The sequence below is a fragment of the Rhinopithecus roxellana genome, chromosome 5 (assembly GCF_007565055.1).
Source record: "Rhinopithecus roxellana isolate Shanxi Qingling chromosome 5, ASM756505v1, whole genome shotgun sequence".
NCBI lineage: Eukaryota > Metazoa > Chordata > Mammalia > Primates > Cercopithecidae > Rhinopithecus > Rhinopithecus roxellana.
Window position 1 is genome coordinate 133,139,857 of NC_044553.1, and position 22,163 is coordinate 133,162,019.

Here is a 22,163-nt window from a genome sequence, read left to right on the forward strand (position 1 = left end):
AGGCAGGCGGATCACAAGGTCAGGAGTTCGAGACCAGCTTGGCCAATATGGTGAAATCCTGTCTCTACTAAAAATACAAAAAAAATTAGCCGGGTGTGGTGGTGCACGTCTGTAATCCCAGCTACTCAGGAGGCTGAGGCAGGAGAATTGCTTGAACCTGGGAGGCGGAGGTTGTGATGAGCTGAGATTGCGCCACTGCATTCCAGCCTGGGTGACAGAGTGAGACTCCGTCTCAAAAAAATAAAAATAAAAAAAAAAAGAAAAAGAAAAAGAAAATGTAGGTAGCATACAAATATTTCCAAAGTCTGGTTGTTATAATCTGTTTAGATTTCTAACTTCTGGATTCAATAGAGATTATAGATGTTTTTAAGGATCAAAGGGGACTGATAACTTTAAGTCTAGATTCCAAGCTCTTCAGTAACGGAAAAAAACTTTCTTCATATTTTTCTTTGTGAAACAAAGAGGTTTTAATGAAGTAAAATCAGCTAGTTAAGTCAGAAAACATTAGTACCTGAAAACTCCATGCAAGAAAAGATTTTATATCCCTTAGCAGGGAAAGGTTAGCAAAAGAAAAGATTTGGGGCAGGTTGCGGTGGCTCATGCCTCTAGTCCCAGCACTTTGGGAGGCCAAGGTGGACAGATCACCTGAGGTCGGGAGTTCGAGACCAGCCTGACCAACATGGAGAAATCCCGTCTCTACTAAAAATACAAAATTAGCCGGGTGTGGTGGCGCATGCCTGTAATCCCAGCTACTCCAGAGGCTGAGGCAGGAGAATTGCTTGAACCCGGGAAGCAAAGGTTGTGGTGAGCTGAGATTGCACCATTGCACTCCAGCCTGGGCAACAAGAGCAAAACTCTGTCTCAAAAAACAAAAAAAAAAAGAAGGAAAAGATTTTGGAAAGCAGCAACAGAGACATTCCTGTTATGTTTTCCATGTTCTCCTTCATTGAAGATTATAACAAGGACAGAGGTTCTTAATTTAAGCCACTCTGTGCCTTTACTGCATTATCCACATTGTAGTTTGCAGGTTGCTGGATAATTAGGGCCAAAGCATAATGTAGAGATCCCCAAGCTTGGGTCCCTGTCTGATGATCCTCAAACTATAACTCAAGATCCTTGGGGATGGCCAGGTACAGTCACAGATCACCATTTCCAGCAGGTACTATCCAGAAACTGGATGTGGAGGCTCTATATTGCCAACAGTGAATTTGCTGTGCTTCTACCAACTTTCAGTAGCTTCAGGAAGAACTGCAAATTATCAAACCTAGAGCCAGCAGGCAATAGATATTCAGGATACATAAGTCTGTACATGTGTTAAGCTTTAAAATACAAAGCCATTATGTAGGTGACCTGACAGTTCAGTCTAAGCTTCATTTCGGATTTGAGCTGGAAAATGAAATCGGTGAGGCTTTATGTGAAACTTCCAATGCAGATTTTGCAAAACTCTCCTATTTTGGAAAGGATTAAGACAGATTACAGTTGCGTAGTAAAAGCCAGAAAAGAAAGAAAAGATAAACTTTGCTCCCTCCTGCTCCTGTTAGTCATTAATGTACCTGTTTTTCCTGCTCCAAGTGGTCTATGTCAGCTAATGGCAGCATAGAAGGTCTCCCGTGAGCACACTGGAATGGCAGCTGGCACGAGGACAGAGTTTCAATAAGGCGGCAACTTTCCTGTAAGCTCAGGCCATCATTAAACTTAATGGCCCCTAAATGAAAGAGAGAAACAAGAAGGTTATAGTGTGTATAGTGGGAAACCAATGCTGACCTTGGGTCACTGCCAAATATCTGGAAAAAGTAACATGTTTCTTAGGCTTCTTTAATGAGGCTTTAATCCTGCTTGAAATTGGTGCTTATAGGCTGGGCACGGTGTCTCACGCCTGTAATCCCAGCACTTTGGGAGCCTGAGGCAGGCAGATCACAAGGTCGGGAGTTTAAGACCAGCCTGGCCAATATGGTGAAATCCCGCCTCTACTAAAAATACAAAAATTAGCCGGGCATGGTGGCACACGCCTGTAGTCCCAGCTACTTGGGAGGCTGAGGCAGAAGAATCGCTTGAACCCAGGAGGCGGGGGTTGCAGTGGGCCGAGATCATGCCACTGCACTCCAGCCTGGGCAACAGAATGACACTCCGTTCTCAAAAAAAAAAATAATAATAATTAAAAAGAAAAAGAAAGAAATTGGTGCTTATGACCATGGATGAAACTAAGGCTTCAGGACTGACCTGTCTCTCAGCTTTTTCTCATGGAGTATTTGTCTTTCTAATCTCTGTAGGAGGCATTCCTTAACTTGTTAGGGTCTTACTTTCAGAGTTTTTCTCCAAGAGGCAAGAGCAGTATGTTTGCCTACTCTTTATGGGTTTGTGAAGTTGGGGTTATCTTTTTCCATGGATCGTCCAATAGCAATCTCTGATTGTTTCCTTACAATGTTCATTTTATTTGCTTCTTTTTTTCTAATTTCCATAATAATCTTCCTAAACTCTCATATTGTTATAACCTGCCTTTATGCATAATTTACCCAGTCAACAAACATTTATTAAGTATATACTTTGTATTGGGAGCTTTGTCAGGCAGTTAATGAGACAGATAATTTCCATCCTCATGGCGCTTATGGTCTAATAGGGGAGACAAACATGAAGCAGATACTTACACAATAATTTAAATGATAAATATAGGTGCTATAAAATACAGGATATGAATATATAATAGGAAGACCAAACCCAGTTGAGGAGCTTAAGGAAGGCTTTCCTGGCAAAGTAGTATTCAGGCTGAGACTTTAGGTTAAGAAAGACATGGCTAATTGAAGGAGGAGAGAAAAGTATTTCAGGTAGAGGAAAAGGCCAGCCCAGAGGCCCCGAAACTGACAGATGTTTAGCACACAGGAAGTAGAAGACCAAAAAAGCAGGCCAGGATGTAAAGAACAAGGTAGACAGTGATACGACATGACACTGGAGAGGCAGGCAGGGGCCAAATCATGAAGACCCTTGTGGGCCACAGTAAAAAAATCACATTTCTATCCCAAGAGCAATGGGTCGTCACTGACACATTTTAGTTAGAAGAACAACACGCTCAGAGGGATGTTTCAAAAAGATTCCTCTGGGTGCCGAGAGAAGAGTGGCTTGAAGGGGAGCCAGAGTGAATGTGAGGAACTAAGAGAACTCAACAGTGGCAAAAATGAGGGAGGGGCCAGACAGACTGAATCAGACGGACTGAAGATACATTTTGAAGGTGGCAATGATGACATTTGGTGATGGAGGAATATGAATCTGTTCTCACCCTGCTATGAAGAAATGCCCATGACTGGGTCATTTATAAAGGAAAGACCATTTAAATGACTCACAGTTCTGCATGGCTGGGGAGGCCTCAGAAAACTTACAATTATGGCGGAAGGTGAAGGAGAAGCAGGCACCTTCCTCACAGGGTCTCACCCAGCTCCCTATTTTCTATACTGTATCATATTACCCCGCTCAAGAACCCTCAATGGTGTTCGCTTTGGCAGCACATACAATAAAATTGGAGTAATACAGGATTAGCATGGTCCCTACACAAGGATGACATGCAAATTCACGAAATATTCCATCTTTATTATTATTATTATTATTATTTTGAGATGGAGTCTCACTCTGCCACCCAGGCTGGAGTGCAGTGGCACGATCTTGGCTCACTGCAACCTCCGTCTCCTGGTTTCAAGTGATTCTCCTGCCTCAGCCTCCTGAGTGGCTGGGATTACAGGTGCCTGCCACCATGCCCGGCTAATTTTTGTTTTTAGTAGAGATGGGGTTTCGCCATGTTGGCCAGGCTGGTCTCGAACTCTTGACCTCAGGTGATCCATCCGCCTCAGTCTCCCAAAGTGCTGGGATTACAGGCGTGAGCCACTGCACCTGGGTGCATTCCATCTTTTTAAAAAACCCTAGAAGAAAACCTCAGAAATACCATTCTGGACATAGGCCTTGGCAAAGATTTCCTGATAAAGACTCTAGAAGCAACTGCAACAAAACGAAAATTGACAAGTGAGACTTAATTAAAGAGCTTCTCCACAGCAAAAGAAACTATCAACAGAATAAACGGACAACTTACAGAATGGGAGAAAATATTTGCAAACTGCATCCAACAGAGGTCTAATATCCAGAATCTATAAGGAACTTAAATAATTAACAAGCAAAAATTTAAAAACCCTATTAAAAAATGGGCAAAGGACATGAACACACACTTCTCAAAAGAAGACATACACATGGCCAACAAGCATATGAAAAATGTTCAACGTCACTATCCTAAGTGAATTGGAAAACCAAATACTGCATGTTCTTACTTGTAAGTGGGAACTAAACATTGAATACACATAGAATCAAAGAAGGGATAACAAACACCTGGGCCTACTTGAGGGTGGAGGGTGGGAGGTGGGTGAGGATCGGAGAACTACCTATTGGGTACTATGCTCATTACCTAGGTGACAAAATAATCTGTACACCAAACCCCTGTGACATGCAATTCACCCATGTTACAAAGTGCACATGTACCCCCTGAAGCTAAAATAAAAGTTGGAAAGAAAAGAAAAGAACCCTTGCTAATTCTAATGCCTTCTGTAGCAAATCCAGAGGTTTTGCTGTGACCTTCTAGATTTCTGTTCTCTTACCTGCCTAGTTTCTTGATACTCTTTGCTGCTTCTCACATAGCTAATTTGTTTCTGTTCTGCGTCTCTGCACAGGCTGTTTACTCTCCCTGTAGTGAACTCCCCCTTCCATGCTATGAACCCATGTCCCCCAGCTCATTCAAAATTCAACTCAAAATGCATCTCCTCTAGGAGTTATTCCTCCACTCATATAGGTCAGGCAGCACTACAGTCAAATTTGTGTGTTGGGATTTTGTTTTTGTAAAAGTGATTTTTAAAAATGTACATTCAGTTTCTTGATCTAAATTGTATTCTCCAAGAGTTAAGTAGTAAATGTGCCCTCTGCCTCTTTTGTAATCCCGGCAGCCCTGCCAGGGCTCTGCATGCAGAGGCGTTTGATCACTGCTATGTTGAAGGGCTTACCATGGCAGGCTTGGGATGCCAACACCTTCTGGACAGTCAGTGGCAATGTCCCTTGGATGCCTCCTGTGGTCTGGAGTAGCTAATGCATAAACACGTTATTAACAGGAAAAGGAAATGGAACAACAAAGCCTTTTATGTGTGATGCTTCTGTGTGAAACCCCAAAATAAAGGAAAAGCTTACCTCCACTTGTTCTCGGATAAATTCCTACAAAGCAAAACGAAAATAGGCTTTAATCTACCGTTATGTTTTACTTGCCCTTTGATAGTTTACAAAATATCTCAATTTTCTTCTTTAAATCATGCCTCCTGAAGGAAAGAGTTCCAGCAATACAGCACTTGGGGATAAACTTATTTGTTGTAGGGCACTTTGAATGTGAAAAACCAAGCAACTGAACAGAACTCTTATTAAACACAGAATATACTTAGCTACTGAGACTTCCTCCACAGACAGCTTCTCAACCAATGAGGTTATGTAGCTGGTGAGAGTAGTCTTGATGATTCAACCAGTTCAAAACATCAGGAAGGCTTCTCACTAAAAGGCTGTCTGTTTGTGTGTGTAATCTTAGCCAGAACAAGTGTAATATTACACACAAACTGAGAATAAATACACAACAACCATCAACACAACCACTGCTCAGTATAACAGTTGCTTAAATATCATAAACATAAGTAAACAGTCACTTCAGTTCCCACGGGCTTTCTGAGGACAATTCCCTTCAGGTCAGAAAGTTTATTTTCTGAGGCCCTTTGTTGAGAAATTTCTCCTCCCTTGTATGTCTCTGTCCCTGGGGTAACTTTTTCAATAGTTACATCCCTGTGGATATTAATATTTACAAAAGAACTTTAAAGAAATTTAAAGCAGACACTATTTCATGCTACCAATTTGTTTAACCTCTGGAGGTAAAAAGAAAAAAAACCTGTTGCACATTTAATGATTTCTTTATAAGAAAATCATTTCTTTACTCCTGGAAAAGGCTATGTGTAAATCTGCCTCCTAAGATTACAACATGGTACATTTTCTTTTAAAACCAGACTCAGGAAATTCTCTTCCCTCCTTCATTTATACTCTAGTCTGCCATGCCTATAAATGAGCACAGTTACCAAGAGCTACGTAGTAGATACTATACTACATATAATTTAAAAATCACGTTTTCCCAAACGAACCTAAACAGAAAGATGGTTTCATAAGACTCAATCCACTAACAAAGCTTACTGTGGATGGAGAGCAAACCTAACTGCTCTGCTGTTCTCTCTGGTGTTTGTGTATCTGGGATGGTAAAACATCTGTTTGTAAGCCTAGTGAAGGGGTGATGGGTCTCATCTCAGTCCATTTTATATTCCAATGGTCTGTTTAATGCTGGATAATTAATATTATTTTATTTTTATTTATTTATTTAGTTAGTTATTTTGAGATGGAGTTTCACTCTTGTTGCCCAGGCTGGAGTTCAATGGCATGATCTTGGCTCACTGCAAACTCCGCCTTCTGGGTTCAACCTCCACCTTCTGGGTTCAAGTGATTTTCCTGCCTCAGCCTCCTGAGTAGCTGGGATTACAGGCATGCACCACCACGCCTGGCTAATTTTGTATTTTTAGTAGAGACAGGGTTTCTCCATGTTGGTCAGGCTGGTCTCAAAACTCCCAACCTCAGATAATCTGCCTGCCTCAGCCTCCCAAAGTGCTGGGATTACAGTTGTGAGCCACTGCGCCTGGCCTTATTTATTTATTTTTTTTAATTTTTTGAGACAGAGTCTCATTGTTGCCCAGGCTGGAGTGCAATGGCGCAATCTCGGCTCACTGCAGCCTCTACCTCCTCATCAGGCTAGAAGATAGAGCTTTATAGAAGGATGTATTAATGATCTTTCAGCTGCTAGGATTCAAGTAGCTACCTCCTCAAAACACCAAAACTATTCCAGCTTCTTCCAGAATCACACAAAAATCTCTCCTGATCTGCCTGACATAGCATAATCAAGATTTTCTGAAACCAGAGGTTTGTTTCCATTTGAAATAAACTCCTTAACAGTAGTCTTTGAAGTTCCTTTAGGAAAAGTTTTTCTTATAATTTTCTGGTTACATATTTAGGGATTGAATTACAATAAAAGACTCTAACAGATCCTATCTTTTGGATTTAGGACAATTTGGAGCAGGGGTCTTAGAGAAAGTATGTCTGTGGAGAGGAAAGAGCTTTGCTGGAAGCAGAGCAAAGTCTGTCTGAACCAGAGGCGATTCTGGAAAGTGCAAAGCCAAGACGATCCAAGAGCTCTTCCTCTTGAATGTTTCACCCTTGGCCTGCAAATGTGCTTAGATCTTTTTTGTCTTAAAGCAAACAAACACCCTTCCTCAGCCTTGAATCCCACCCCACACTTCCCAACCACCTCTAACCTTTAGCTCTCACCCCATCTCTCTTTTTCTGTGTGTAGCCAAAGTTCTTGAAAGAGTAGTCTACTTAGCTCCACTTCCTCCTGCTTCATACGCTCCTGACTCACTGCACTCTTATCTTCTGCCCTACCTCATCCCCAGGAAATGATTCCACAAGACAACTAATGTCCACATGACAGCCAAGTCCAACGTTTCAGGCTCTACTTCATAGCCATTATTGGCCATTCCCTCCTTGCTTAAAACTTTCCTTAGTTTTGGCAATATTACTTTTTCCTGGTTTTCCTCCTCCCTCTCTAACCAAGTATTTTCAGCCACCCTTAGAATTTCCTCTTTTCAGCAGAGCTTTCCAGACCTTTGCCAAAGCATATGCACCCTGGATGCTGACGTTCCACAGGCTCCACCCTTTTCTCTCTTCCTTTTCACTCTCCATATTCTCCCTGGACAACCTCGCCTCCTCAAGGCCCTTCTCCAGCTTCTGATACTATCAATATATATATACTATTAACTCTCAGATAGATATTATGTACAGCCCAGATTTCTTTTCCAAGCACCAGATCTTTTAAGTCTGCCTATCCGCTGGGCATTCCACCTGAAGGCACATTCACTGTGTCTAAACCCAGCTTCACCATGGAACTCCTAGGCAGGTTTGTTCCTCCCCATCTGTGTCCCTTCTCTGTCAATGGCACCACCGTCCTTTCAGCCACCCATGCTACAACCCTCAGAATCACTGTTGCTTTTGTTTTCTCCTTTATTCTTTCACATTCGATTGCTCACCAGGTCCTCTTGCTTCTGCCTCCCAAATTCTGTCTCAAATATGTCACTCCTCTCTACTCCCTCTGCTACTGACTCAGTCCAATCCTCATCTTCTCTTACCCGCACGACTGCAATAACCCCTCAGCTGCTCTCTCTGACTCAAATCTTCCCACATCAATCTATCCCCCAATTTATCTACTACATCTATCTTCTAATTTTAGATATTACTATTTTAGTAATTAGTACAGCACTTCAGACTTCTAGACGATGTGGATGTGGATTTGCCTGTGCTCCAAATAAAGACAGCCAGGGATAAAGGAGTAGGAACACTAATGAAAAAAGCAGGACACCAAGGGAGGACGAGTGAAATTTGGGGGAAAAAAACCACAACTTCTGGAAATAAAAAATATAGTCATTGAAATTAAAAATTTAGTCACTGAAATAAAAAACTCAGTGGATAAGCTAAACACATAATTAAACACAAGATGAAGAGATCCTTTAGTTCACTGGAACATAAAAGGAGATTTTGCAGAATGTATCACAGAGAGAGAAAGCAATGGGAAATACGGAAGAGATTTGAAGAGGCATGGAGAGTAGAAAGATAAGGCCCAGTAGATATCTGACAAAATTTCCAACACAGAGAATGGGAAATAAAGGTTTGAGGTGATAATGACTGCATACTTTCCAAGTTGAAGAAGCACAGCGAATCTCCAGAAGGAAATGAAAATAAATCCATACAAAGATATTTCATAGGGAAATTGCAGAACACCAAAGACAAAGTGAACATTGCAAGAGCAACCAGAGGGAAAATCAGATTACCTACAGAGTAATAATTGGATTGACAAAGGACTTCAATGGCTAAAACAGAAAGTCAGGCTGGGTGTGGTGGCTCACACCTGTAATCCCAGCACTTTGGGAGGCCACGGCAGGCGGATCACCTGAGGTCAGGAGATTGAGACCAGCCTGGCCAACATGGTGAAACCCCATCTCTACTAAAGATACAAAAATTAGCCAGGCGTGGTGGTGGGCACCTGTAATCCCAGCTACTTGGGAGGCTGAGGCAGGAGAATCGCTTGAACCTGGGAGGTGGAGGTTGCAATGAGCTGAGATCACCCCACTGCACTTCAGCCTGGGCAACAGAGTGAGACTCTGTCTCAAAAAATAAAATAAAATAAATTAAAATAAATAAAATAGAAAGTCAAAAGTAGTGAAATATTTTCAAAATGTGGGGGGAATAACTGGCAATGTGAAATTCTGTTTTTAGCTAGATAATCATGCAAGTATGAAGGGAAAATAAAGAAACTTTAAAAGACAGCTTATCATTCATGGACTTTTTTTTTTCGAGACAGAGTTTCACTCTTGTCACCCAGGTTGGAGTGCAATGGCGTGATCCCAGCTCATTGCAACCTCTACCTCCCGGGTTCAAGCGATTCTCCTGCCTCAGCCTCCCAAGTAGCTGGAATTACAAGCACCCGCCACCACGCCCAGCTAATTTTTGTGTTTTTGGTAGAGACAGCATTTCAGCACATTGGCCAGGCTGGTCTCGAACTCCTGACCTCAGGTGATCTGCCTGCCTCAGCCTCCCAAAGTGCTGGGTTACAGGCATGAGCTACCATGTCTGGTCCATGGACTCTTACTAAAATAACTTCTATTTATTTTTATATTTTTGTATTTTTTGTCTCAAGATCTATTTGTGGGTAAAAGATCTTTTAAGAGATTTACTTCAGTAAAAAAAAAAAAAAAACAGAACATAAAAGAACACAGAATAAGTAGGATGCAAGAGGCAATGGTGAACAAAGACTCTGGTGAACACTTTGTTATAACTAAATGAAGATTGACTATAAAATAAATGACCACCAGGGGATTAAAAACAAGGTGGAATTAAAGTACTAGACAGCAACATGGAAGATGGGAGGAAATGAACGGTTTATAAGATTTTGGTACAGCTAGAGGAGGATACAGAAATGAATTACTTTTAAACTGTGATAAGTATGCATGCTAAAAGTTAAGGCTAATCTCTAAAAGGATATAAATGGAATATATAACTTCTAAACCAGTAGAGCAAAAAAAAAAAAAAAAAAAGGAATAAAGAAAACTATAATAGAAAACAGAAGAGGAAAAAGACAATAAAGACAAAATAAATGATATTTGCTATAAAAGAAACATATAAGTAATCAAAGTAAAAAGTAATACTCCTCTCTAATACCTCCAATGCCACATCCAGCAGTAGCTTTCCAAACCTTTACCAAAACATATATGTAAAGTAATCATATTTGGAAAGGAATCTAAAATGGACCTTACTCTCCTGCTTAAAATTCTTCACTGGCTGCCTATAGGATAAAATGCAAACTACTTAGTAGAATATGCTAAATTATTTTATGATTTGACCTTGACAGCCAACTCCCATCCAGTCAAAGATCCAAGTATAACTTCTGATTTCCCCCCAGTTGTTTTTTTTTTTTTTTTTTTTTTTTGAGACGAGTTTCACTCTGTCACCCAGGCTGGAGTGCAGTGGAGCAATCTTCGATCACTGCAACCTCTGCCTCCTGGGTTCAAGCAATTCTCATGCCTTAGCCACCTGAGTAGCTGGGATTACAGGCACATACCACCATGCCTGGCTAATTTTTTGTATTTTTAGTAGAGACGGGGGGGTCTCATCATGTTGGCCAGGCTGGTCTCGAACTCCTGACCTCAAATGATCTGCCCGCCTTGGCCTCCCAAAATGCTGGGAGCATTACAGGCATGAGCCACTGCACCTGGCCTGATTTCCCCAGATCTTAACTACCAATAGCCTACCTTTGACCAGAAGCGTTATCAATAACATAAACAGTCGACTAACACATATTTTGTGTGTTGTATATATTACACACTGTATTCTTACAATAAGGTAAGCTAGAGGAAAGAAAATGTTGGCCAGACATGGTGGCTCATGCCAGTAATCCCAGCACTTTGGGAGGCCAAGGCAGGTGGATCACTTGAGGTCAGGAGTTCAAGACCAACTTGGCCAACACGGTGAGACCCCATTTCTACTAAAAATACAAAAATTAGCGGGGGCGTGGTGGTGTGCACCTGTAATCTCAGCTACTTCGGAGGCTGAGGTAGGAGAATCACTTGAACCTGGGAGGTAGAGGTTGCAGTGAGCTGAGATTGTGCCACTGCACTCCAGCCTGGGCATCGTAAAAAAAAAAAAAAAAAAAAAAAGTTAAGAAAATCGTTAAGAATTTATTATTCATTAAGTGGAAATGAATCATCATAAAGGTCTTCACCCTCATCATTTTCACATTGAATAGGCTAAGGAGGAGGAAGAAGAGCAAGGAGGAAGAGACAGCAAGGTCTTGCTGTCTCATGAGTGGCAGAGGTGGAAGAAAATCTGCATATAAGTGTACCTGTGCAGTTCAGACCCAAGTTGTCCAAAGGGTAACTGTAGATCTTAATTTGAGCCATATCTATTATAGTTCCCTAAACATAGGATGTGCCTCAAGTCTCTGATATGTATTCCTCTGAATAGAATGCCCTTCTGCCCTCTTCTGTACTCAGCAGTTTCTCACTATTCACTATTCTTTTTTTCTTTTTTCTTTTTTTTTTTTTTTTGACACAGAGTTTCACTCTTGTTGCCCAGGCTGGAGTACAATGGCCCAATCTTGGCTCACCGCAACCTCTGCCTCCCAGGTTCAAGTCATTCTCCTGCCTCAGCCCCTGAGTAGCTGGGATTACAGGCATGCACCACCACGCCCGGCTAATTTTCTATTTTTAGTAGAGATGGGGTTTCTCCATGTTTGTCAGGCTGGTCTTGAACTCCCAGCCTCAGGTGATCCACCCGCCATGGCCTCCCAAAGTGCTGGGATTACAGGCATGAGCCATGGCGCCCGGCCTAGTTTCTCACTATTCTGTAACACTTTTCTGGCTGTGTGCAGTGGCTCATGCCTGTAACGCCAGGGGTTTGGGAAGCCAATGCAGGGGGATTGCTTGAGGCCAGAAGTTCAGGACCAGCATGTGCAACATAGTGAGACCCCCATCTCTACAAAAAAAAAGAAGGAAAAAATTAGCCAGGCACAGTGGTGTGTGCCTTTAGTCCGAGTTACTTGGGAGGCTGAGACAGGAAGATCGCTTGTGCCCAGGAGATCAGTGAGCCAAGACTGCACCACTGCACTCCAGCCTGGGCAACAGAGTGAGGCCTGGTCTTTCAAAAGTAAAAACTTTTCTTAAGAAAACAGCTTTTCTGTGACAGTTTCATTGACTCCACCTCCCCAGGCACAGAATTCATTCTATATTTCCATAACACTTCCGAAAAACTATCTTGGTGCATTCTAGACTCTTAGTTTTCATGACCGTTATCATATTGGGAAGAAAGCAAAACACAAACCTGTACTAGCCAAAGTTCACTGACTATAATTCTTTAAATGCCCTTCTTCCTTATTTTGAGCTAATTCATCTCTGAATTTCTAGCTCCTGGCACACAGCAGGTAAATACCATGAATACTTGTTGAAGAAAAGATGAATTCAGAGAACCTACAGACAAAATATGAGGTTACCATCACTCAGCAATTTCCTTAACATCTGCAGCTGTGTCTTACCTCCACGATACTCTTGGTCACAGTAGATCTTCCTCTCCGAAGCTCATTGGCTTCTCTTTCCACAAAACAGAGTGGTACTTTTCCCACAAGTACCAGAGAATCACTAGTGTCTGGAAATACAAGTTCAAGGCCCAGATCTTCCAGATTTTTGTGGTAACACCTAAAGAGATAACCTCAAATGTAAAAAAAAAAAAAAAAAAAAAAAAAAGGGCTACTTCATTTGCACTTCAGTGCTGGTTCCAAATACTACTTGATAGTTTTTCAAAAGCTGCCACAGGGCTTAACAATTGTATTGTTTTTCTCACACTTATGTGTGTGTTTGGGATTTTTTATTATCAAATTTCCTTTCTGAATTATAGTAATCTTTACTGTTTTTCTCTTTTCCATTGAGAATCAATCTTTGTCTAAGTCTTGTTTCTAAGTGTGTTTTCTTCATTGAGGAACTGCTAACTTCTGGCTGCTGGCACTTAACGGAGTCTGGCATGAAGAAAAGGTCTGAGAGTGATTTGAATCAACATGAAAACAGGGAGGTAATTAATAGCCCACGGAACTGAGAAGTCCTGACTAACGGGATCTAAGTAAATAGATCTGCCTCTACTATAAATTATGTCACAGGGAAAAAAGATTTACTGGCAGTATCATATTCCCAAACTTGAAACATACTGGGAGAAAATTCTCTTTTTCATTTTCAATAATTTGTGCTGCCTAGAAGAGGAAAGATGCCCTATCTTGTGACTCACTACATGATTTGCCTCTTCCTTACATCCCAGTGTTTTACTTTCTTCACATTATGATTACGGTAATGAAAACTAACAGTCTAGAATGCACCAAGGCAGAGAAGAATGGGACCAATTACTGCAGAACCTTTGCTTTCACAAAGCACGGCACAAACACAGACTGTTCCAAGAAATGAGAAGAGTGTTCTAAGCCAATTGCTGGAAAAAATTATCAGGGAAACTCTATCCTATACTCACCATCTTGGATACAGTGGAAAGAACAGGCTGGGTGCAGTGGCTCACGACTGTAATCCCAGCACTTCGGGAGGCCAAAGTGGGAGGAATGCTTGAGCCTAAGAGTTCAGACCAGCCTGGGCAACATGCCAAAAACTCATCTCTACCAAAAAATTACAAAAATTAGTCCAGCATAGTGGTGCTCACCTGTAGTTCCAGCTACTTGGGAGGCTGAAGTGGGAGGACTGCTTGAGCCTGGAAGGTGGAGATTGCAGTGAGCAGAGATTACGCCACTGCACTCCAACCTGGACAACAGAGTGAGACCATGTCTCAAAAATTAAATATTTTAATGGATGATTGGATGCAGAAAAAAATATATTTTAAAAAAGGAAACAGATGACCTGTGGAGTCAGATGACCTGCCTTTGAGTGCCTGCTCTACTACTTAATAACTGCTATGACCTTAGACAAGTCTTATAACCTCTCTTGGTCTCATCTGAGAAATGGAACAATAGTTATGCTTATTCCTCACAGAATTATTGTGAGAATTGATACCATCAACATCACATTCTCATGGTGGTACTAACCATAAGAGTCTCCTTTGTTCCTCTGTCACTGTTATCTCTAGTGGAGGAATTAGAGTAGAAGACAGTAATTTTTTCCGACCAGAGCCTTGTGCCTGTTGCTTCTCATAGGAATCTATTGGCAGAAAGATGAATGGGTTAAGAGTAGGAAGGGAAGTCTTCTAGATTCAGATAAAAATAAAGCACAGCCTTGAGATAATCATTCTAATCCATAGCAGAATGTTTAATATTCAGTTTTAGATTTTGGATTTCCATTTTTAAAGTCAAACTAATAAATATTCAGCCTATTAACAATTTTGGTAACATTTTTCAAAATAAGAAATGTAAGACTTGCATCTTACATTCAGATGAACAAGGCAATGTTCCTGTAGTTAATAAATGTGGTTTTGATGACAGAGGTGAATAATGTGGATTACCAGGGACATATGTGGGTTTACCACACAGTCTTATGGCTCCAGAAGGCTTCCCTTTCCTTGAGCAGGGTCTCCCAGTCTCTGGAGAGAATTAGTACTATTCTCAAATGGTGGCGGGCCTGTAGAGGTAAGTTTTTCTAACACTGTTTTTGCTATATCTTTCCCAACTCTTAGGCCATCATTTTATAAGGAAAAGTGAAAACAGTAGTAATATCATTGTCATTCTAGTCCATGAAGCACTCCTTAGTTCCTTGCCTAATTCTTTGACATTACTCATTGGCCACAGTAGTAAAGACTTTCCTGGTATTTTACCACTTGGCGAACACACTGCCTCATGATGAGGAAAAGGGTAGCACAAAAAAAAAAAAAAGAAAAAAAAAAGCGGGGCTTGGTGGCTCATGCCTATAATCCCAGCACTTTGGGAGGCTGAGGAGGGCGGATCACCTGAGGTTGGGAGTTCGACATCAGCCTGACCAACATGGAGAAACCCCGTCTCTACTAAAAGCACAAAATTAGCCGGGCGTGGTGGCGGGTGTCTGTAATCCCAGCTACTAGGGAGGCCGAGGGAGAAGAATCGCTTGAACCTGGGAGGTGGAGGTTGCAGTGAGCCGAGATCACGCCATTGCACTCCAGCCTGGGCAACAAGAGCGAAACTCCATCTCAAAAAAAAAAAAAAAATTAAATTAAAATAAAAATAAAAAGCATATATTGCTTTGGAAAGATAGATTTAAAAACCAGTGATATTGGTTGTCTCTGGGGACAGAAACTAGGAGAGGTGGGGCACGGATAGAAAGGAGACTTTATTACATTCCCTTTTGTGCCTTTCAGAATTGGGTCTATTTGATTATACTGCATATTCAAAAGCAAACTAAATTTTAAAATCAAAACAGCATACTGGGCCTTCTGAGCTGCCAGTGGTCTCTGCCTGATGGAGTATGGGAAGGCATGCCAAGATCACCGGGCATATGGAGGGGCAGATCTTTGTGCTGGATGTCAGAGTAAGCAGCCTGTCCTCAAGTACCTCTGGGTTGTTCGTAACATCCGGCAAATACACCTCTGACCACATAAATAAGACCCACATCTTTCAATTAGTGAACTACCACATTCTTTCAGTTATAACACAGGCAAACTGGAGGACTTTAGTTTAATTTTTTAACATACAGTACAAAGTGTGCTTTCTCACAACAGTCACAGTTAGAAAAGCTCTTTGAGGAATACTGATTCTGCTGGGAGTCTCAAATTTATTCTGGCTGCGAACAGATCCTTACCAATGATGAGCTGCTCCAGACGGATACGCTCATGGGCAGCATGCTGATCCACCAGCACGAGCAGGTTTCCACCTAGATGAGCAAGGATTGTGAACTTTCAGATTCTCAGAGCAAGATGACGCCCATCGTGTGTGAGGAGAGACAAGGTTTAATTCAAACTAACAACAGCATAAGACAAAACATTCTGAGTATTAACTATTGTACCTTTTATTTCCTAAAACATGAAATTATGGGGAAAATGATAGCAAACTTATCCCATAAGTTTGGATCCCAGCTCCAATTCTGAAAGGCACAAAAGGGAATATAATAAAGTCTCCTTTATACCTTTGCTCCCACCCCTTCTAGTTTCTCTCCCCAGAGATTACCAGTATTAGTAAGTTTTATCCTATAAGTTTATTATTTTCCCCATAATTTCATTTTTTAGGAAACAAAAGGTAAACTAAGAAACTCTTTAGTTCACCAGTATCTCATTTAGAAAACAAAGTCAGGGCTGGGTGCAGTGTCTCACGCCTGTAATCCCAGCACATTCGGAGGCCAAGGCGGGCGTGAGGTCAAGAGATCGAGACCATCCTGGCCAGTATGGTGAAACCCTGTCTCTACTAAAAAATACAAAAATTAGCTGGGCATGGTGGCACACGCCTGTAGTCCCAGCTACTCAGAAGGCTGAGGCAGGAGAATCACTTGAACCCAGGAGGCATACATTGCAGTGAGCCAAGATTGGGCCACTGCACTCCAGCCTGGCAACAGAGTGAAACTCCATCTTAAAAAAAAAAAAAAACAAAACTCAAAGTGGCGTTTCCTCAAGTTTGAAGCTTGAATGTATAATTCTTATGTTTAAATACTGATTTTGCCTTATTAATTCAACTTTAATATGATAAAGGATCACTAAACAACACATTGTTATAATCAGCTATTCTTGGTGTACAAGCTACTTGGAAACCCATAAAGAATGTACTTCCAGTGCACTTTAGATCACAAGCTGGTGAACGTTTTCTGAAGGGCCAGATCATAAATATTTTAGGCTTCTTGGGCCACACAATTTCTGTCATGACTACTCAACAATTCTTTTTGAGCCAAAGCAGCCACAGATAATATGTGAATATTGTAGCTGTGTTCCAAAAACACTTTATTTATGGACACTGAAATACTAATTTCATATAATTTTAATGTGTGAAGAAATAGTCTTCTTTTTTTTCCCCAACCATTAAAAAATGTAAAAACCATTCTCATCTCCCTGGCTGTACAGAAACAGGTGATGCCCGGATTCCCCTCGGGCCATGTTTGTCCTGCCTTAGACTTGGGCTTCTCAAACGTTCATGGGCACACATACCACCCGGGGATCTTATTAAAACGCAGATTCTGGCTGGGCCCTGTGGCTCACGCCTGTAATCCCAGCACTTTGGGAGGCCGAGGAGGGCAGATCACTTGAGGTCAGGAATTCAAGATCAGCTGACCAACATTGTGAAACCCAGTCTCTACTAAAAATACAAAAATTAGCAGGGCGTGGTGGTGCGTGCCTATACTCCCAGCTACTTGGGAGGCTGAGGCAGAAGAATTCCTTGAGCCCGGGAGAGGGGGACTGCAGTGAGCTGAGATTTCACCACTACAATCCCACCTGGGCAATACAGCAAGACTCCGTCTCAAAAAAAAAAAAAAAAAAAGGAAAGAAAAAAAAAGAGAAATTTCAACAGATCCATTTTGCTTCTTTTAACATCTGCAGATTTCGTGGCTACACCCACCTTGAGTACCATTAGTAGAGATTCTGACATCTCAAAAACAACAAAGAATTCCAGATAATGGGCTGGGCGCGGTGGCTCAAGCCTGTAATCCCAGCACTTTGGGAGGCCGAGACGGGCGGATCACGAGGTCAGGAGATCGAGACCATCCTGGCTAACACGGTGAAACCCCGTCTCTACTAAAAAATACAAAAAACTAGCCGGGCGAGGTGGCGGGCGCCTGTAGTCCCAGCTACTCGGGAGGTTGAGGCAGGAGAATGGCGTAAACCCAGGAGGCGGAGCTTGCAGTGAGCTGAGATCCCGCCACTGCACTCCAGCCTGGGCGACAGAGCGAGACTCTGTCTCAAAAAAAAAAAAAAAAAAAAAAAAAAAAAAAAAAAAAGAATTCCAGATAATGAAAACTTAAAAAAAAAAAATTGGCTGGGTGCAGTGGCTCGCGTCTGTAATCCCAGCACTTTGGGAGGCCGAGGTGGGCGGATCACCTGAGGTCAGGAATTCGAGACCAGCCTGGCCAACATGGAGAAACCCCGTCTCTACTAAAAATACAAAATTAGCGGGCGTGGTGGCGGCGCCTGTAATCCCAGCTGCCCGGGAGGCTCAGGCAGGGGAACCACTTGAACCCAGGAGGCGGAGGTTGCAGTGAGCTGAGATCACGCCATCGCACTCCAGCCTGGGCAGGAAGAGGGAAACTTCGTCTCAAAAAAAAAAAAACAAAAAAAAACTATTACTTTTCTAGAAATAGTAAAACTACAAGAATTTTATCTTCACAAATTCTATATTCATGATAATTCTCACAGAACTTTAGGTTAATTTGCCTTTGATCCACTATGACATTTGCTAAACAAGGTAAAGGGAATATTTTGAAATACATAGAGAATAAATGCTCTAAAACTTTAGAAGCACTTGCCTGCAGGTGCTATTAAGCTGGAGCCAGCCCTCCACTGCTGCTCAGGGCTCAGCCACTCAGGCCTTTTCAGGAACTTTATCCCATCAAGCATCCCTTGTAAATATGCTCAAGATTCTCCCATTTAAAAAAAAAAAAAGTCCTCTGTCACCCTCACCCTCTGTGGTCCCTCTCTTCCATGTCACAGGCACATTCCTGAGTATGTCCTTGCAGTCTCCATTAGCACCATCAGCATCTTGTCCTGTCTATTCTCTGAAACAGCTCTCACTTGCTAAAATCCCTGATCTCTACTGTCACAAAATCAGATGGTCCTCATCTTACTTAATGTTTTGGCACCGTTTGGCATGATATCTTGGTTTTCCAACACAACATTCTTCTGTTTTCTTCCTATTTCTCTAGCTGTTCCTTCACAGTCTCTTTTGCTGGTTCATCCTCTTCTACCCAGCTCTTATGTGCTAGAATTATTCTAGATTCAAGACCTCTCCTCACTCTTCATTTTTTTTTTTCTAGGTGGTAACATTTATATCCAGGGTTTTAGTGACCACTTTTCTGCATCTGATGGCTCAAATTTGTATCTCCATGTCAGAACACTTCTCTAGGCCAGACTTGTAATATCCAACCACATTCTTGACATTTTTTTTTTTTTTTTTGAGACAAAGTCTTGCTCTGTCGCCCAGGCTGGAGTGCAGTGGCTGGATCTCAGCTCACTGCAAGCTCCGCCTCCCGGGTTTACGCCATTCTCCTGCCTCAGCCTCCCAAGTAGCTGGGATTACAGGCGCCTGCCACCATGTCCAGCTAATTTTTGTATTTGTAGTAGAGACTGGGTTTCAACATGTTGGGCAGGATGGTCTCAATCTCTTGACCTCGTGATCCGCCTACCTCAGCATCCCAAAGTGCTGGGATTACAGGCTTGAGCCACCGCGCCCGGCTGCCTTGACATCTCTTCTGGAGCATTTCAAAGAGAACTTAGACTGAACTCATGATTTTCATCCTCTCTGCTCTGCCTGCAACCCAGGTCCTGCAACATCATCCACTCAGCTATGGAGGCCAGAACACCAGAAGTCATCTTCTACATACCTTCCCCATATCCAATCCATCACCAAACCCTGCTGACTCTATCTCCTAAATATCTTTCCAATACATTCACTACTCTCTAGTCCACCCTGGTCCCATCTAACCATGTCTCAGATATTATAATATTCTTTTTTTTTTTTTTTTTTTTTTTTTTGAGATGGAGTCTCGCTCTGTCACCCAGGCTGAAGTGCAGTGGCCGGATCTCAGCTCACTGCAAGCTCCGCCTCCCGGGTTTACGCCATTCTCCTGCTTCAGCCTCCCGAGTAGCTGGGACTACAGGCGCCCGCCACCTCGCCCGGCTAGATTTTTTTGTATTTTTTTAGTAGAGATGGGGTTTCACCGTGTTAGCCAGGATGGTCTCGATCTCCTGACCTCGTGATCCGCCCGTCTTGGCCTCCCAAAGTGCTGGGATTACAGGCTTGAGCCACCACGCCCGGCCTTATAATATTCTTTTAACAGTCACTCTACAGTTAACTGGAACTCCACCCCTACTCCTACTCCATTCTTCACACTGCAACCAGAGCAATCTTTTTAAAATGCAAATGTGATGTGACACGTACCACCCCAAAAACAACATCAAAATACAAATGATAAAAAATGAAAAAGAAAAAAAAAAGCTTTCAATGGTTTCCAATGGTGTTGGGACAAAGCAAAGCTTGTAGCTGGCATTTAAGATCTGACTCCTACCTAATTCTCTAGCCTCATCTCCAGTTCCCCTTGCTCTGTTTCCACTCACTGAGGAGAATAAATTACAAATTGCATTATGTTATTCCCTCCTTTCTTTACTTAGTTAATTCATATTCATATTCTGACCTCATTTTACCAAGAAGCACTTCCCTGAACTCCCTGATGAAATCAAATCTCCCAATACAGTTCTTACAGCATCTTGTATCTCTTCCTCCATGACAAGGGCTAGAATTAAAATTTTATGTTTGTGTGATTATTTTTTCTCTCGCATATATATCTTTTCTCATTATTGTATCTCTAAGGCCTGGTACAGTCCCTGGCATACAATGGGCACTCAATTAATACTTGTTGAATGAGTTAATATATTTACAAACTATTATTGTTTCATTACAGCAGGTCACCAAGAGATTCTGTGTAAATATTGACAAATCTAGCAGAGTTCATTATATACACTTTCTATTATTATAAAGGGAAAACATGAAAATATTATTAAAAGGTCAAACAATAGAAAATATTTAAAAGAGTAAAAGATAGGCCAGGCATGGTGGCTCACGCCTGTAATCCCAGCTCTTAGGGAGGCAGAGGTGAAAGGACAATCTAAGCCCAGGAGTTCTAGACCTGCCTGGGCAATATAGCGAGACCCCGTTCTCCACAAAAAGGAAAAAATAAAAAAGACAAAAAAAGTAAAAGATGAAATACTTCCTTTGCACACCCTCATTTTCACTCCCAAAGTAAATACTCTTGATAGTTTTATGTGCATCCTGAGTATATGTATGTGTATGAACATAAAACTAAATGTCTGTCGCCCAGGCTGGAGTATAATAGCACAATCTCGGCTCACTGCATCATATGCCTCCCAAGTTCAAGCGATTCTTGTGCCTTAGCCTCCTGAGTAGCTGGGACTACAGATGCATGCCACCATGCCCAGCTAAGTTTTGTATTTTTAGTAGAGACAGGGTTGTGCCATGTTGCTCAGGCTGGTCCTGAACTCCTGGCCTCAAGCCATCTACCTGCCTCGCCTCCCAAAGTGTTGGGATTACAGGTGTGAGCCACCGCACCCAGCCTTCATAATATTCTTAGTTTAGATTGGCTTTCCCTGATCCATCCAAATCATTGAAATATACCAAAAATAACCATTAAAAAAAGTTACAAGAAGACCAGCTGGTTAGTCATTCAGGCTAAACTCTATTCTTACCTGCCTCACCATTCTCTTCAGTCTTAGTGCTCATCAAACAGGCAATAAACTTGCTATCCACTTGCTGGAGAACCTGTCAGACATTCAAATAAGTGGTACAACACTAAATAAAAATTAGCAAAGGTTTATCTGCATAGAAAGATACAGAACTGTATTTTATTTAGAGTTGTTTGCCTTATCACACTCCTTTCTCGGAGACTGGGTAAGGTTCTGATGAACCAGAAACAGTCACTAGGAAGGATGAAAGAATGGACAAGTGGAGTGATCAGAAGATGTAAGGGGAGGGAGGCGACAGGGGAAGACAAACACCCACTTCTCAGAGTGGTGTGCTAGCAATACTTTAGAGAAGGCCTGAGATGTTCCCAACAGAGTGACTCTTGAGAACAGGTCATGTGACCAGAGATTGCTAACATACAGACCGAAATAAATTTTTAAAATTTATATGAAAGCAAGGAAAACTATTTTGGAGGAACTAGTCTATTTATTTTTATTTATTTATTTTTAAATTTTTTTTTTTTTTTTTTTTTTTTTTTTTTTTGAGATGGAGTCTCACTCTGTCACCCAGGCTAGAGTGCAGTGGCATGATCTTGGCTCACTCCAAGCTCCGCTTCCCGGGTTCACAC

The 22,163-nt window shown here is 41.8% G+C and overlaps 1 protein-coding gene and 1 non-coding gene across 10 annotated transcripts in view; one reads left to right on the forward strand and one right to left on the reverse strand.

The window, feature by feature from the left end:
- MLH3 (mutL homolog 3) overlaps nucleotides 1-22,163 on the reverse strand; it is a 38,718-nt gene that overhangs the window by 3,677 nt on the left and 12,878 nt on the right. For 4 of the 9 annotated variants that reach the window (XM_030930360.1, XM_030930357.1, XM_030930358.1 and 1 more), the window contains 7 exons: nucleotides 21,541-21,613; nucleotides 15,945-16,016; nucleotides 14,267-14,378; nucleotides 12,731-12,890; nucleotides 5,209-5,232; nucleotides 5,028-5,106; nucleotides 1,554-1,705 (listed from right to left, as the gene is read on the reverse strand). In XM_030930360.1, the coding sequence (XP_030786220.1) occupies nucleotides 1,554-1,705; nucleotides 5,028-5,106; nucleotides 5,209-5,232; nucleotides 12,731-12,890; nucleotides 14,267-14,378; nucleotides 15,945-16,016; nucleotides 21,541-21,613 (672 nt within the window). Of the gene's footprint in view, nucleotides 1-1,553; nucleotides 1,706-5,026; nucleotides 5,107-5,208; nucleotides 5,233-12,730; nucleotides 12,904-14,266; nucleotides 14,379-15,944; nucleotides 16,017-21,540; nucleotides 21,614-22,163 lie in introns of those variants that run through there. The other 5 variants (XM_030930359.1, XR_004057275.1, XR_004057274.1 and 2 more) reach the window with 5 other exon arrangements.
- LOC115897798 lies at nucleotides 3,479-3,581 on the forward strand. Its single transcript, XR_004057592.1, has one exon. It is a non-coding gene; the product is annotated as a U6 spliceosomal RNA (small nuclear RNA).